The sequence below is a fragment of the Syngnathus leptorhynchus genome, chromosome 17 (assembly GCF_054491065.1).
Source record: "Syngnathus leptorhynchus isolate UIUO chromosome 17, UIUO_Slep, whole genome shotgun sequence".
Lineage (NCBI taxonomy): Eukaryota > Metazoa > Chordata > Actinopteri > Syngnathiformes > Syngnathidae > Syngnathus > Syngnathus leptorhynchus.
Window position 1 is genome coordinate 8498264 of NC_141211.1, and position 12875 is coordinate 8511138.

A 12875-nucleotide genomic window follows, 5' to 3' on the forward strand; every position below is an offset into this window, starting at 1 on the left:
TAGGTACACCCACAAAATCCAATGTGAGTCAACGCAAGAGCAGTATCAAAACAATCTGCTTAAACAATAGATTTACCTTTGTGCATGTAGTTTGCAGTGATGTAGAACTTTGCTGCATTGTTTCTATTTTTCAATACTTTTTCTTACTCTAATACTACAAAATATTAGGCTATGGTTCAATGAATGCCTCTCTGATAGCATCAGTCAAAACGGAATTACCTTTGGCAGAACATTTAACACAGCTCTTTTAATGGATTCTATCTGATTGTGCAAATGCAGTTGCCATTCAAAGTGCCCTACATACAACTTAAAAGCATCGATGCACTCCATATTATACAGTTTGTGATCATCGTCATCTCATGCAGACGACAGACGCCACAATGTCAGTCTCACCGTGACACACAGCACTCAATATTTACGAATAGTAGAATAAATCATGCATGTACTTGCCTTGCAGGTTTATGCACCATCCTTCCCGTCGTAAAAAGCAAAAATCACGTCGTCGTTAGATCTCGCATCACGCATACAATGGAAGATTTAAAAAAAACAAAAACGAATCATTATGCTTTTTGCCTAAAAATGTTTCATTGGTGTTTCATTAATTTTTGTTACTAGAGAATTGACTACGTGCTGCAGAATGTTATCCTACGACATGCCCAGTCAGTGATGGGATATACTGTAATTCTAAGCTGCTTTGCCCTCATTAAAAACCTGATGGCCGCAGGGAAGGATGTCAATGATTGGAGCGTGCACAAATATAGTACAGCGTAACGGTCTACGTTACAAGCGACAAGTAACATCCTACCTGTAACTTGGCATGTGAACGGTTGCAACTTTAATTTCACTTCCTTGAAATTGCCTTAGGTGATACACAGGTAAATGTAAATTTATACTCGTGATGCCTTCACAGTCCACTCTAAGGTAAGAAATCCTAATCGGAGGGGGGTAAACAACGCTTGTGAAGGTCCCAAAATAGAAAAGAGAGAAACTTATAATTTAAGCGTTTTGTGTACTTATTTAAAAATTGACAGTTAGGACTATTGAAGCTCAAATGCACACGTTTGCACGAAGGTGTTGGAAATCAATTTATATTTGGAATTCTGAGTGTACGTCAACGTCACACAAGTGAAATCGGGCAACAGTGACCTCTATTGGGCAATTTGACCGTAAGTTTGGATAAAAGCAAGCACGCTGCTTTTCTTCTGCAAGTAACTTCCAATATATTTGATCATGTTAAAGTAATTATCTTCTTGACTTTGTGACCGCAGTGGGTACACTTTCCATTTATTGTTAAAGGATGAATATGAGCGGGAGTCATGCAGAAAGTGCTTTCCAGATTTGTTTTGTTCATTTCAACTTAACGTTTTTGTTCATTTCAACTTAACTTTGTTTTCTGAATATTTACATTTTATCTGCGTGCATGTGACAATGACATCTCAGATGTTTCATACTTGCATACCAATTATAATATTGTTAGCAGAGGCTAAAAAATATTAACGACAGTACTGTGTGCTGTATTGCACAGTTTAGTGGCAATTCATGAATGAAAATGAACGGGTGACCTCGAGTGCTCGTTTGATCGAGGTTATGTATTTATTCGATAAAGAGGGTGTAACAAAAAGTGGAAAGGCATTTTTTTCTTAATCACCGACGGACTATTAGTAAAACACATCTATGAAACAGCCACACACACGCGACATCGAGGCGGATACTCAATAAAATATGCCCCTCACAGAATCAGCAAAAAGAGTAGATGGGGGGGGGGGGGGGGGTTGGGTGAAAAAAGTCTTCATCACAGAAAGATTGTTGAGGGTAATTGTCAAATTTGTGATTTGTGGATTGTTATATTAGCTTGGAGATTTGTTTTCAAACTAAAAATTTCATTTTAGAAATCGAAAAATACGCTCGTCCAAAAGATGTAACGAAAGCACTCCCCGTGATGGTGATAAAATGGTATAACCCTTAAGGTTACCGGAAGTTGTTTCAGCTGCCATGTTTGGTTGCTTTGTTGTAGGCTTGTACTAGGTTTCCTACAGAATTACTAAGTGTGGAAATGGAGGCAAGCTGGAGTACGTTTCTTTTCCAAGTAAGTTCACTGCTTCGGTGGGGTTACTGATATTGCACGCGTGGGAAAAAAAACCTGAAACTGAAACCACTGAATGTTTTGGCGGCAAAAGCAGTTTTTAAACGAGTAGTGCGAAGAACAAGTAAGCAAGCAAAACAATGGTAAATGAATCCTGGCTTCCAGCTGTGAGGCTCGGATTGACGCTTGAACAAAAACATCTTCGTGGTGGATGAAAAACGCCATCTTCTTATCATCTGTGGTGTATTTAGAGAAGCCGAATAATCTGCGGTTATTTACTGAAGTTTGTTTTCCAAGTCGATCCCAGGCAAACATGCGGCATCATTCCAAGTGAGGCACTGCACCGTTACAATCGACCCGCACACACAACAGCTTTAGCCCATTATGAACGCGTTCTTCGTGATCACGAAATCTCAAGTGGGACTTTGCCTCAAATAGGAACAAAAAAAAAAAAAACAACAAAGATTTTCAGCCTCGATCGCGGATTAATTATTTGCGCTTGGAAAATCTCAGCAGCTGATAACCGCGGTTCGCGGCCAACTTTCCTCCGCAGAGACTGTCGTGTTCACTAGCCAATTTAGCTACCGATTTTTACGAAATCTCCATCACATTCGCCCAAAACTTAAATAATTCCTTGTAATAGAGTCGATTCGAGTTGCCGAGGAACGACGGTGCTGGAATTTATTTGCAACTAAAAGGCCGTATCTCCATCCATTTATTTGTCTATTTTGTCGAGCGTAGCAGGAAGGAATTCGAACTATGCACACATCATGATACAAACAGGCAAATTCGAATTTATGTCTTCTTTTTTGTGCAACTCAGAGTGCTGAACATCCCTGGAATTTGAAATCATGCGAAAAATACATTGGATTCATTTGCTCTTATACTACAGTTAAACTTGTATTGTAATATTTATGAGAGTTACAGATTCAAATTAAGGTTCTGTTGTCTTGGGGTTCATACTGATATAAAAAGCAATTATGCATCATTTAGAAACCCCCCTAAATTATTTGTGAATATAATGTGATAAGTGTTGTTCTGGATTGAAATGTAGTGAGGGCTATATGGTATGTGTGAAGAGAGACACACAAAAAGTGGAGATGGACGTGAACGGATACCAGATATTGTATTGAGCCAATACCGGCCTTTCATTTTTAGGTATAGTTTACTCATGGACCTTGCCAATACCAGCCACTGATACTTAAGCCAAAGAAAGTCTGACATTGAAGAAGTCCTCTTCAGCGGTAGTTATGGCAGTACTGCTGCAATTTGACACATCAGAGAATTTCACATGCTGTCAAAATCCCCCTTAACAAATAAATGTTGGGAAAAGATATTGATTAGTAAAAACTACTGCTAAAACTGTGTGTTCGTGTGTGTGTTCTTGTGTTCGTGTTCGTGTGTGTTCGTGTTCGTGTGTGTGTGTGTGTGTGCGTGTGTGTGTTCTTGTTCTCGTGTGCCTCTAGAGTACTTTGCTGTTTGGGCGACAAAGACAGATGGACAGTGTGGCTTGTTTTAAAATATCTGGCATGGTGCCAGATGCCAGTATGCACACTTGTATTATGTACCTCACACTGTTACTTTGTCTTTTGGTCTTTTGTGAACGTTTCGGCTGTCTGTGGAAGAGGCGCAACTCTGAGCAATGCTTCAAAATGTGTGCTATTAAATTGATTTAAGATTGATGGCCTTGTGTATCTCTAAATATCTAAAAAATTTGCAAATGTGCATTTATTTGTAATTCCTCACGTCATGTAGTATGCAGTGCAGTAACAAGCTATTATGTGACTAGTGTTTTAAAGTAATAAGAAAGTTTGCCATTCAAACAGTTGAAAGGAAAGCGACTGTTACAGAAAGTGCATTTTGTGTCAAATGTTTTTTTTTAACTCTGAGTGCCTAAGAAAGGAGAAAAAAACAAGTCATTTATTAGAAAGTTTATGTACTGACTTAATCGCACTTTTTCTTTTTATAAACATTCCCCTAGTACACACAAAATCAACATGTTTACACAGTATTTCAAAGTGACTTCGCTTGAGGTTGTCAAAATAAGCTTTGGGAAGGGTAAAAAAACTGCGACTCCAATATGTTTGTTGGCTGTATTTGTGAACTGAGGTAGCATAATCAAAAGATCGAATGTCAAACTGCTTATTCGCTTGATGGCGGCTGATATCCAATCCCTAGAAACCTACGTCACATTTCTAAAGCTGGCATGCTGTATTTTACGAATGGTTGTTTTTTTTTTCTCCCCCGCTTGCGTCTACAGACGTAGAAAATGCGATCTCAAGACAAGCACTGATGTCAGCTTTTTACCAGCTAACTGAATCATATTTGATCAGAAATAGTGATTTCTCCAGCTTTATCTCTCCTGCCCTCCCTCCCTCCCTCCCTCCCTTTTCAACATGGTCTTTGTTTTGGTTCAAAATGGGATTATGCCAAGCAGCTGTATAGTGAGACACAAAAGATGTAGGCAAGACGGCGCATAATCAGACTCAAGAGCGCAAGTGCCGTTCAAGTCTACAGTGGCCCGTGGAGCCGTCGGGACACTGCCTCCATTTTGATGTTATTTATGAGCGAGCAGCCTCAGTTGTCAGAGCGCATTTGTGTCAAAATGGTCAACGTCGCATGAAGGCAACAGCAGCTTTTAAGGGCCAGACTGTGTCTCAGTTCTCACCACTGCCACCCAAACAGCATCCCGTGCCGGTCGGTGGACAGCACAGCGTTACATGATGATGGCAAATCCTGGAAGGTGGCGAGCGTGAGCAGGTGCTTAGAGGAATGGGCCAGCTGAGTTGCCAAGCCACATGAGTTCCCAGGTTCCCTTGCACACTGGCCGGCCGGCCGGCCGGCCGGCAAAGTGACTGCTAGCTTCGCCGAGTGGTATGTGGATAAACAATGTCCCCAGCTCATGAATAGATGAGGCAAATCAATGAAGATGAACATACAAAGCACCCCCCCGCTGTGGCCCTAGTGCATCACTGCTCAGATTTGCGTCTTTCACAATAGGCTAGATGACATAAGGAGGACATTGTGTGGGTCATTTTTCTTTTCGCGCCCCCAGCCCTTTACTCTTGGAACTTCTTTTTTTCTTTTTCTTCGATGGATGATTGAACCACAAAGGAAAGGTCAAGCATTTCACCTTGGCCTTCCTTGCTGGTGGTTGGGCGTCAGACTGTTTTACTGAGCTAACAGCATTGAGTGTAGCGTCATTTTTAGATTAGCTCTCATTGAGAAATGCTGTGATACATGAAAATACAGTAGCATAGTTCACTCACAGAGCTGCCTTTGTATTTGATCTCCTTGACATTTTTTTTTATTCCACCAGCAGGCCAATGAATCCCTCCACCACCAGCACCAGATGGCCCAGAACAGCCTGTTGCCGCTTCTCAATGCAGGAAGTGAACCGATCGACCAAAAGCCCGTGCTGCCCATCCAAATGGACCAGAAGAACCCTTCCATTGCCCTGGATCTCCTCAAAGACAGTGTGGCCAGCGGAGGAGGTGGACGGCCTCCAGTGCCTGTGATCAAAAAGGAGCACAAAGGCAAAACACCATTTGTTTGCGGCTACTGCAACAAAGCCTTCCGCGACAGCTACCACCTGCGACGTCATGAGTCCAGCCACACCGGAATCAAAATGGTGTCGCGGCCAAAGAAGACGGCACAGACAGCCCCGACCATGGTGCCCATGATCTCCACCATGCAGCGGGAGAACAACGGAAACGTTTCCTACATCTCCACGGCGGCGGGCCTCCTTTCCACAGCGACCGCTTCGGTTTCTTCGGGCGCGAGTATCATGACCTCTGCGATGGGCAACTTATTGCACCACCAGCAGACTGTCCCCAAGAAGCCAGCCAAACCTGTCAAGAAAAATCACGGCTGCGAGATGTGCGGCAAAGCCTTCCGCGATGTTTACCATCTGAATCGCCACAAGCTGTCCCATTCGGACGAGAAACCCTTTGAGTGCCCCATTTGCCACCAACGCTTTAAAAGGAAGGACCGGATGACCTACCACGTTCGCTCTCATGATGGCGGAGTCCATAAGCCCTATGTGTGTTCTGTCTGCGGCAAAGGTTTTTCCAGGTAAGGTCAGAAAGAATTACTTTGCACATTACCAGTTCAATATTCACTTCTGGGTACAAAATGGATTCCAAAATACAGTACAGTCGACCAACGGATACTTTTTTTTGTTGCGACAACTTTGAACGACAACGTTTCATGGCCACCTGATGACTTTTGGAGAAAACTAATTGCAACCTGCTGTCTTTTTGTATCTGTTGATGCGTTTGGCATTTTAATGTCATCGTCATTTTTGTAATGAGCGGGCAATATGAAAACCGTGGCGCTGCCTCATTAGCTTGTGCTATACTGTGACACTTTTATGTGAGCCATTTTCAGGCTTGCCTCCGGTACGGTGACGTGGGTCAGGCATTCGTTTGCATGCTGGAAGGTGAGATTGGGCACTGAAGAAAAGGCCACTGAGTCACTGCCACTTAGCTCGATCTGCTGGCATCCACTGGACTCAACCATGTCTACTCCTTTTGGATTGGGACCAAAAATAGCAACCTGAGAAGCTTCAACGTGATTTCTCGTGATTTGTACGGCTAGGCGATCATCGACAACAACACATATTAATAGTTATTGAAAAACCTCCAGCATACTGAATTTTTTGTCTGTCCAGCAACTGCTGACACAAAGCGCCCTTACTCACCCCGCTAACATGATTCGACTCTCAGCGTCACCAGAACTATCCGGCTGTCAGTGGTGGATCCGTGCCAAGATGAGATTATGAATGCAAGAGACTCACCGTTAAAGGTCAACAGGCAAAGGCTTTCTGAGGGAACGTCACTAGAATTAAGCAATGCGCCAATTTGAACTCACTTTTGTGGCCTATATTTTCTCTTAGCCCTGAGAGAGATGCAATATAAAAATTTGCGTCGGATTTTGACTGAATACTCCCACAATCCGCGACAAAAGTCCTCAATATTTGCATCATACAAGTATTCACTTTGTGTTTCTGCAAGCAAACGCATGAATCTGAGAGCCACGTCAACCGCCATTTTACTGCAAGAAAAACAATTGTACAATGTAATGGTGCGCCATCGCAGTGTGGCGCTTCCTGAAAGTAGGCCAGACTAAATCACGCATGATTGATCGTGGAGAATCAACTGCCACTGACGCAACTTTTAAGGGTTCACACAGTCCCCCTCAAAGCAAGCAATATCTGGATGTGAGCAATGGAACACATCAAAGTTGTAGGAAACATTCATGTCATATTTGAGTCAATATTAATGCTAGTAATAAAAGTGCTAGTCATTGAAGATCGTTATTTTATTTTCCAGTAACACAACTTTTAGAATCTATTCATTTTTTTTTTTTACAGGCCCGACCACTTGAGTTGTCACGTGAAGCATGTTCATTCTTCCGAACGACCGTTCAAATGTCAAGTGACGGTACGACCATCTTTTGTTTGACCCTATCCGGAATCTGTATTACCGCCACTTGTTATGTTGTTGTCGCGCTCCCTTGGCCTTTAACCTGGCATGCTCTGGGCGCCTGCAGGCATGTACCTCTGCTTTTGCCACCAAAGACAGACTGCGTTCTCACATGATCAGACACGAGGGGAAGGTGACCTGCAGCATTTGTGGAAAGATGTTGAGTGCAGCTTACATCACCAGCCACCTGAAGACTCATGGCCAAGCCAACTTCAACTCTTGCAATAAAGGTATTTTGCAACTGCTAGACAAGAGGAAAGCATTGTTGTTGTTCTTTGTGAAGTTAGAAGCGGTTTTGTCCAATTTGGGTCAGATTGAGAATTGTTCAACCAAGCAACTATTTGATGATCGTTCCCTTTCCCTCTCCAGACGATGTCTGCAACTCTGCCTCAGCGACAACCGTGACGGTTTCAGCTCCCATCACCACCGCAATGAATCGGGGCAACTCCAACAACAACAACAATGCCGTCACCATTGCAGCGCAAATGAACATCAGCACCAACACGGTCAACATCACCTCGCCGGTCGGCCTTCAACACCCGCTCACCATCACCGGGCCTGTCAATATCGCCTCGGTCAACATCCCCGCCACTGCCTCCATGAATATCGCCCACCCGGTGGCAATAACCACCCCTATGCCTATGAATATCGCCGGCCCGCTTAACATTGCCATGAGGTCGGTGGATAGCATGCCTTTCTTGTCCCAAGTCTTGCCGTCTTCCCCGCCATGGTAAAAAGGAAAAAGGAGCATGGAACTGGCCGCAAAGAAAGGGAATTAAAGTCAAGCAATTCCCCTTAGGCCTAGCTCTGTTTTGTTTTTTTAAATTCTCCATATTTTTGTCTATCACACCTCCAAGCACGTGCTGCGTTTCCAAGAGCTTTGCAGCCACGGGGTGCCGGCCAAGTCTCAGCTGCATCACGACTAATGCTACAAGAGTGATTAGGAGATGCGCAACACTTGAATAGAATCCAAGTAGGACTGTCCTTAAAAGAGAAGGACAAGTTTAGGACTTAGCTAAGTCAGGTAGAATGACAAACAGTGAGGTGATTCCTCCCACGTGATGATGAACTCTCTCGAAAGATTTGTTTTTAGGAGGTTACCGTTGGAGAGAAGTGATGGACTGACCTTTCTCTCGCAGTCTTTGTATGTTAACTATAGCTTGGCTACCCTTATTTCATGTAGGAAAGAAGCATAGTGAAAAGGGATAGCAGCTTCCATGTGCACGGAAGTATATTTTTTCACCGTGCTACAGCTTTTCTGTGTTCTTTTCAGATAGTAGCTACTACGCTATTGAGGTACAGGTGTACATTTGACATAGTCCGCTTTTTAAGTTTTTAACCTGTCTTTTTAAGAGGATATCTTCAAAAGTGTCCGCTTGATGATGAAATGTTTGTATTTTTCTATTTGTATGGAATCATGAAGACTTGCGTTAGTATGTTCAAATATGTTTCAACGTGCGCCCCACCCAGCTTCCCAATGTCATCAGAGTGGATTGAGTCTCGCACTGAACAAACGTCCCACGCAGGCAAAGAGCAGCAGTATTAGTATCGAAAGGCACGCTGACGTTGCTAACCCTAGCCTGTCGTCTCATAGCGGTTAAAACTGGAAAGGCGCAGCTGGATCTTGAATTTCTGCCAGGAAAAAAAAAAAAAAAGTTATGAGGTGATGTCCGATTCCTCCATAAACCTCTCTTAACATTTATCTCCCACTGCCCTGAAAAGTCTCACTCAGGAAACACCTTCATTACAACATGTTCGTCACATATTCATTCTGGGCTTTTATGTGGTTTTCATTTCTTTGTTTTCTTTGGGGTGTGGAAAATATTTGAGAACCAAAGGTAACTTGTCCCAGAACAAAAATGTCAACAATCACCAATGATTTGTAGACATTTTTTTGTCTCGCTTTTGTTTTTAGATTTAGATCTTGTTTTGCACTGGAGGAGCTTAATTGGTTTATATTAATTCGAAGGGTTATTGTGTATGTTTGGTTCTGTTTGCTGAGTCAATATTACAGTACCTAACATATCCCCCCTCCAAAAAAAAAAAAGTTCAAGGGAGCTTATTCTTGTGCGAATCAGCATTATGGCTTGATGAGTTGAATGTTGGGGCTTTTTTTGTATTTTTTTTGCTCCCTTTGAGAGTAGTTCTCAGATGATACATGAAGGAGCGTTTTGAGTTGTTGGTTGCCTACTCACCTCCCTACTTCCATCCCGGACAAAAGTAGTAGTAGTTTAAAAATAAAGTTGTTCACCAACTTGCTGTTCAATGGCATATCTACTGTACATTTTAGTTTTTTTTTTTTTTAACAAACAGCAGTCACAAGCTGAGAATTATTCTAACAGATTTTTTTGGGGGGGGGAATTTAATGAAAACATTGAGACAAGACTGACATTGCATGACCCTGAACACTATAACTTTGTTGAATATTTTATTTTTTCAAAGAATGCATTGTTGTTTGGCAGTGTTGCAACTCCTGAAGACTTTCAGTTGACACTGAAAAAAATGCAATATGCATGATTGTCATTGTTCAGTTTTTTTTAACAAAATAGTATTATTTTCTTAATGTACGTATTGCATAGATACACTATAATAGACTGTTTGCCAAATTTGATACAGTGATAATGTGATGAATTCAACTTATGTTGATGTTATTGTTGAATTGAGCATCTCTTTATTTTTGAAGACAAATATGAATTGGAAATTCCATGAGCCTCGTGAAAGCAGTTGAATGTATATCTTTGTACAAAAGTATTTTAGGTCTGCAGATACAGTAGTAAAGATAGATGTGAAAGATAAAATAACCCTTTTTTTAAATAAAACTTTTGTATTAGAATATTAACCATGGTAATTTTGTATATACAAGAAAGTAGGGTTTCCAATTAGATGAAACATTCCTGCATTTTTGTTTTAAAATGTATGTTTGTCAAATTATTACATGAACATGCGCAATGTTATGTGCCTTTTATTTGGGTTGTCTAAATAAAAGAAAATCATTACATATTTTGTGTTTAGTATATGATATTTGTCATCAGTCATGGTCAAATTCAGGAGAGTTTTGCTTTATTTGAAGTTTAATCACCAGGTCATACAGTCTTCGGGAAAGCTGGAATCGTTTGTAAAATACAAATCTCTGGCAATGTGATAAAGCGCAAAATAATTTTCTACAGTTGTCCAGCAGATGGCGCCCGTTAATCAAATTCAAATGTTTACGCCGTCTGCGTTGAATTAGTTGACTGCAATGTTTTCAGCGTGTGACTCCATCATCAGTCAAGAATTGTCGAAGTAAACAAAACATGCATGCCTGTCAAATTAGACGGAGTGATAAAAAATCAAATCGACAATTTGAATAATATAATCGCCGAATAGCAAATATTTATTCCATATACAAGTATGTAGAGGCGGCTCGGTGGCGCACTGGGTAGCACGTCCGCCTCACAGTTAGGAGGGTGCGGATGCAATTCCACCTCCGACCGAGTGGGTTTTCTCCAGGCACTCCAGTTTCCTCCCACATCTCAAAAACATGCAAGTGAGCACTCCAAATTGCCCCTAGGTGCGAGTGTGGATGGTTGTTCGTCTCCGTGTGCCCTGCGATTGGCTGGCAACGGATTCAGGGTGTCCCCCGCCTGCTGCCCCATGACTGCCGGGATCGGCTCCAACACGCCCGCGACCCCCGTGGGGACAAAGCGGTTCAGAAAATGGATGGATGTACAAAGATAGTTGTCACTCTCAATATCGGCTAAGGTCATGCGACTGCAAGTTGCAACAAACTTAAAAGGGACTCCAAATTGGAAGTTTGCTTGTTGGGAATCTTCCGCAATAAAGAAGATAGGCGCGGCCTCCAATCTCATTTGGCCTAAATGAGCCCTATAGTGTGAAGCCACCTGGCTGGCTGGCTGCCTTTTAAACAGCTTAAGATGTTGGATTGGGTTGGGGACGTGCTTATTCCTCAACTGAGTAACTCACTAGCTGAGCGTTGTTATGCTCCTAACACGTCTTAGGTGCATCCACTTTCGTCCAATGAATAATCAAGGGTGACTTCAGAGCAACATATTTTGGGATGGAAAACCACAGCAAAGAGTGGGAAGGGAAAAACAGTAAGAAATGGTGAGGACTCAATACATTTTGAATTCACTCGTGCTACAAATGAAGTACTTGAAATTTAATTGTAAAAATGAAGCTTGCTTAATTTCAGAATGTGTCCAATTCAATGTATTTTTACATGCTTGTATGTGTCCAACTAGTGAGAAGACAGACGTTGAGAGTGAAAGATAAGACATATATGTACTCTCTTTCCTTCCTGTGTGAAGCAACATGAGTGTTTAGCAACATTAATGGCTAAATATTTCTTTTCACAGATCTTCCTCATCCGTGTGTGTCGAGATGTATCACAATTCCCCTTTGAAAATATAACAACGCTCTGTTTCAAATCACTGTGGTACAGTGCAATTGTATTTTTCCGTATTTAATAACAATCCAGCTTTTCTAATACTCTGCTCTTGTACTTGTCTGGCTTCATGTGCACTACTTCTGATCTTATCATTTTTCATTTAGAGCTAAGCAAAGCTGAAAGTGGCACATACTGTGCTGCTGGCTGGACACCATCAAGTCTGTGCTGTTAGAACAGTACGACCTAATTCAAACAAAAAGTTGCATAATAACAAAACAACTCTCACACACAGAAAAATCCCCTCGTTTTTATGCTTCATTTTGAGCAAGGGTACAGTACACATGTGACACACTAAAACTGGGCCGATTCTGTACTTTTGATCAGAGTTGTTTCTCATTGTTTGTCGCATCACTTGGTCCGTCCATGATTTCCTGCTCTGGAACAAAGCTGTTGCAAAGAGAAAAGTATAGTGAGACGGAGACCAGGGAACACAAGGTTCTTTGAGAAGTGACTCACGTCCTATTTTATAATCAGCCAATTATATTAAAAAAAAGGGAATCGAACCCTGTCAGCGTCAATGAAGATGTGTGCGTGTGTACCACTGATAATTCTTTTGAAAATGCCACCCTCTTTTCTCAACATGAGGACAATTTGGCTTCAGCTTGCGTTTGCGTTCAAATGAAAATGTATCACATTTGTTAACATTTGCTTGTGAACATTTGTGTGTGGAAACCAGTAGGAGGAAGGAGTGATCATGCAGAGTACCACCTGTTGAGACTTCTGCAAAATTCCATTCTGTGCAAAAAATTCTTTGTTCATGTTCCCAATATAATAGTACATTTGGGGTTTTTTTTTTTTTTTAACAGCAAATCTATCCTGACTAGTGATATCATGCGACTCTCTTGCACTCTGAATAATG

At 41.8% G+C, this 12875-nt stretch overlaps 2 protein-coding genes across 6 annotated transcripts in view; one reads left to right on the forward strand and one right to left on the reverse strand.

Annotated features, from left to right (window-relative positions):
* The window catches only part of LOC147043618 (unconventional myosin-XVIIIa-like), a 42152-nt gene extending 41307 nt beyond the window's left edge, over positions 1-845 (reverse strand). Inside the window, exon 1 of the mRNA XM_085935550.1 lies at positions 451-845. The gene's annotated coding sequence lies outside the window, so the exon portion shown is untranslated. The remainder of the gene's footprint in view (positions 1-450) is intronic.
* On the forward strand, positions 725-10567 carry LOC147043619 (vascular endothelial zinc finger 1-like). 5 transcript variants are annotated; one of them, XM_085935547.1, is made up of 5 exons: positions 725-875; positions 5403-6157; positions 7458-7527; positions 7637-7799; positions 7939-10567. In XM_085935547.1, the coding sequence occupies exons 2-5, from the start codon at positions 5436-5438 to the stop codon at positions 8301-8303; spliced, it is 1320 nt and encodes a 439-aa protein (XP_085791673.1). In that variant the 5' UTR covers positions 725-875; positions 5403-5435; the 3' UTR covers positions 8304-10567. The 5 variants fall into 5 exon arrangements, with proteins under 5 accessions (XP_085791673.1, XP_085791672.1, XP_085791674.1 ...); XM_085935546.1 differs by having other exon boundaries at positions 776-921; XM_085935548.1 differs by lacking the exon at positions 725-875 and adding an exon at positions 1135-1166.
* Positions 10568-12875: the final 2308 nt, after the last annotated feature.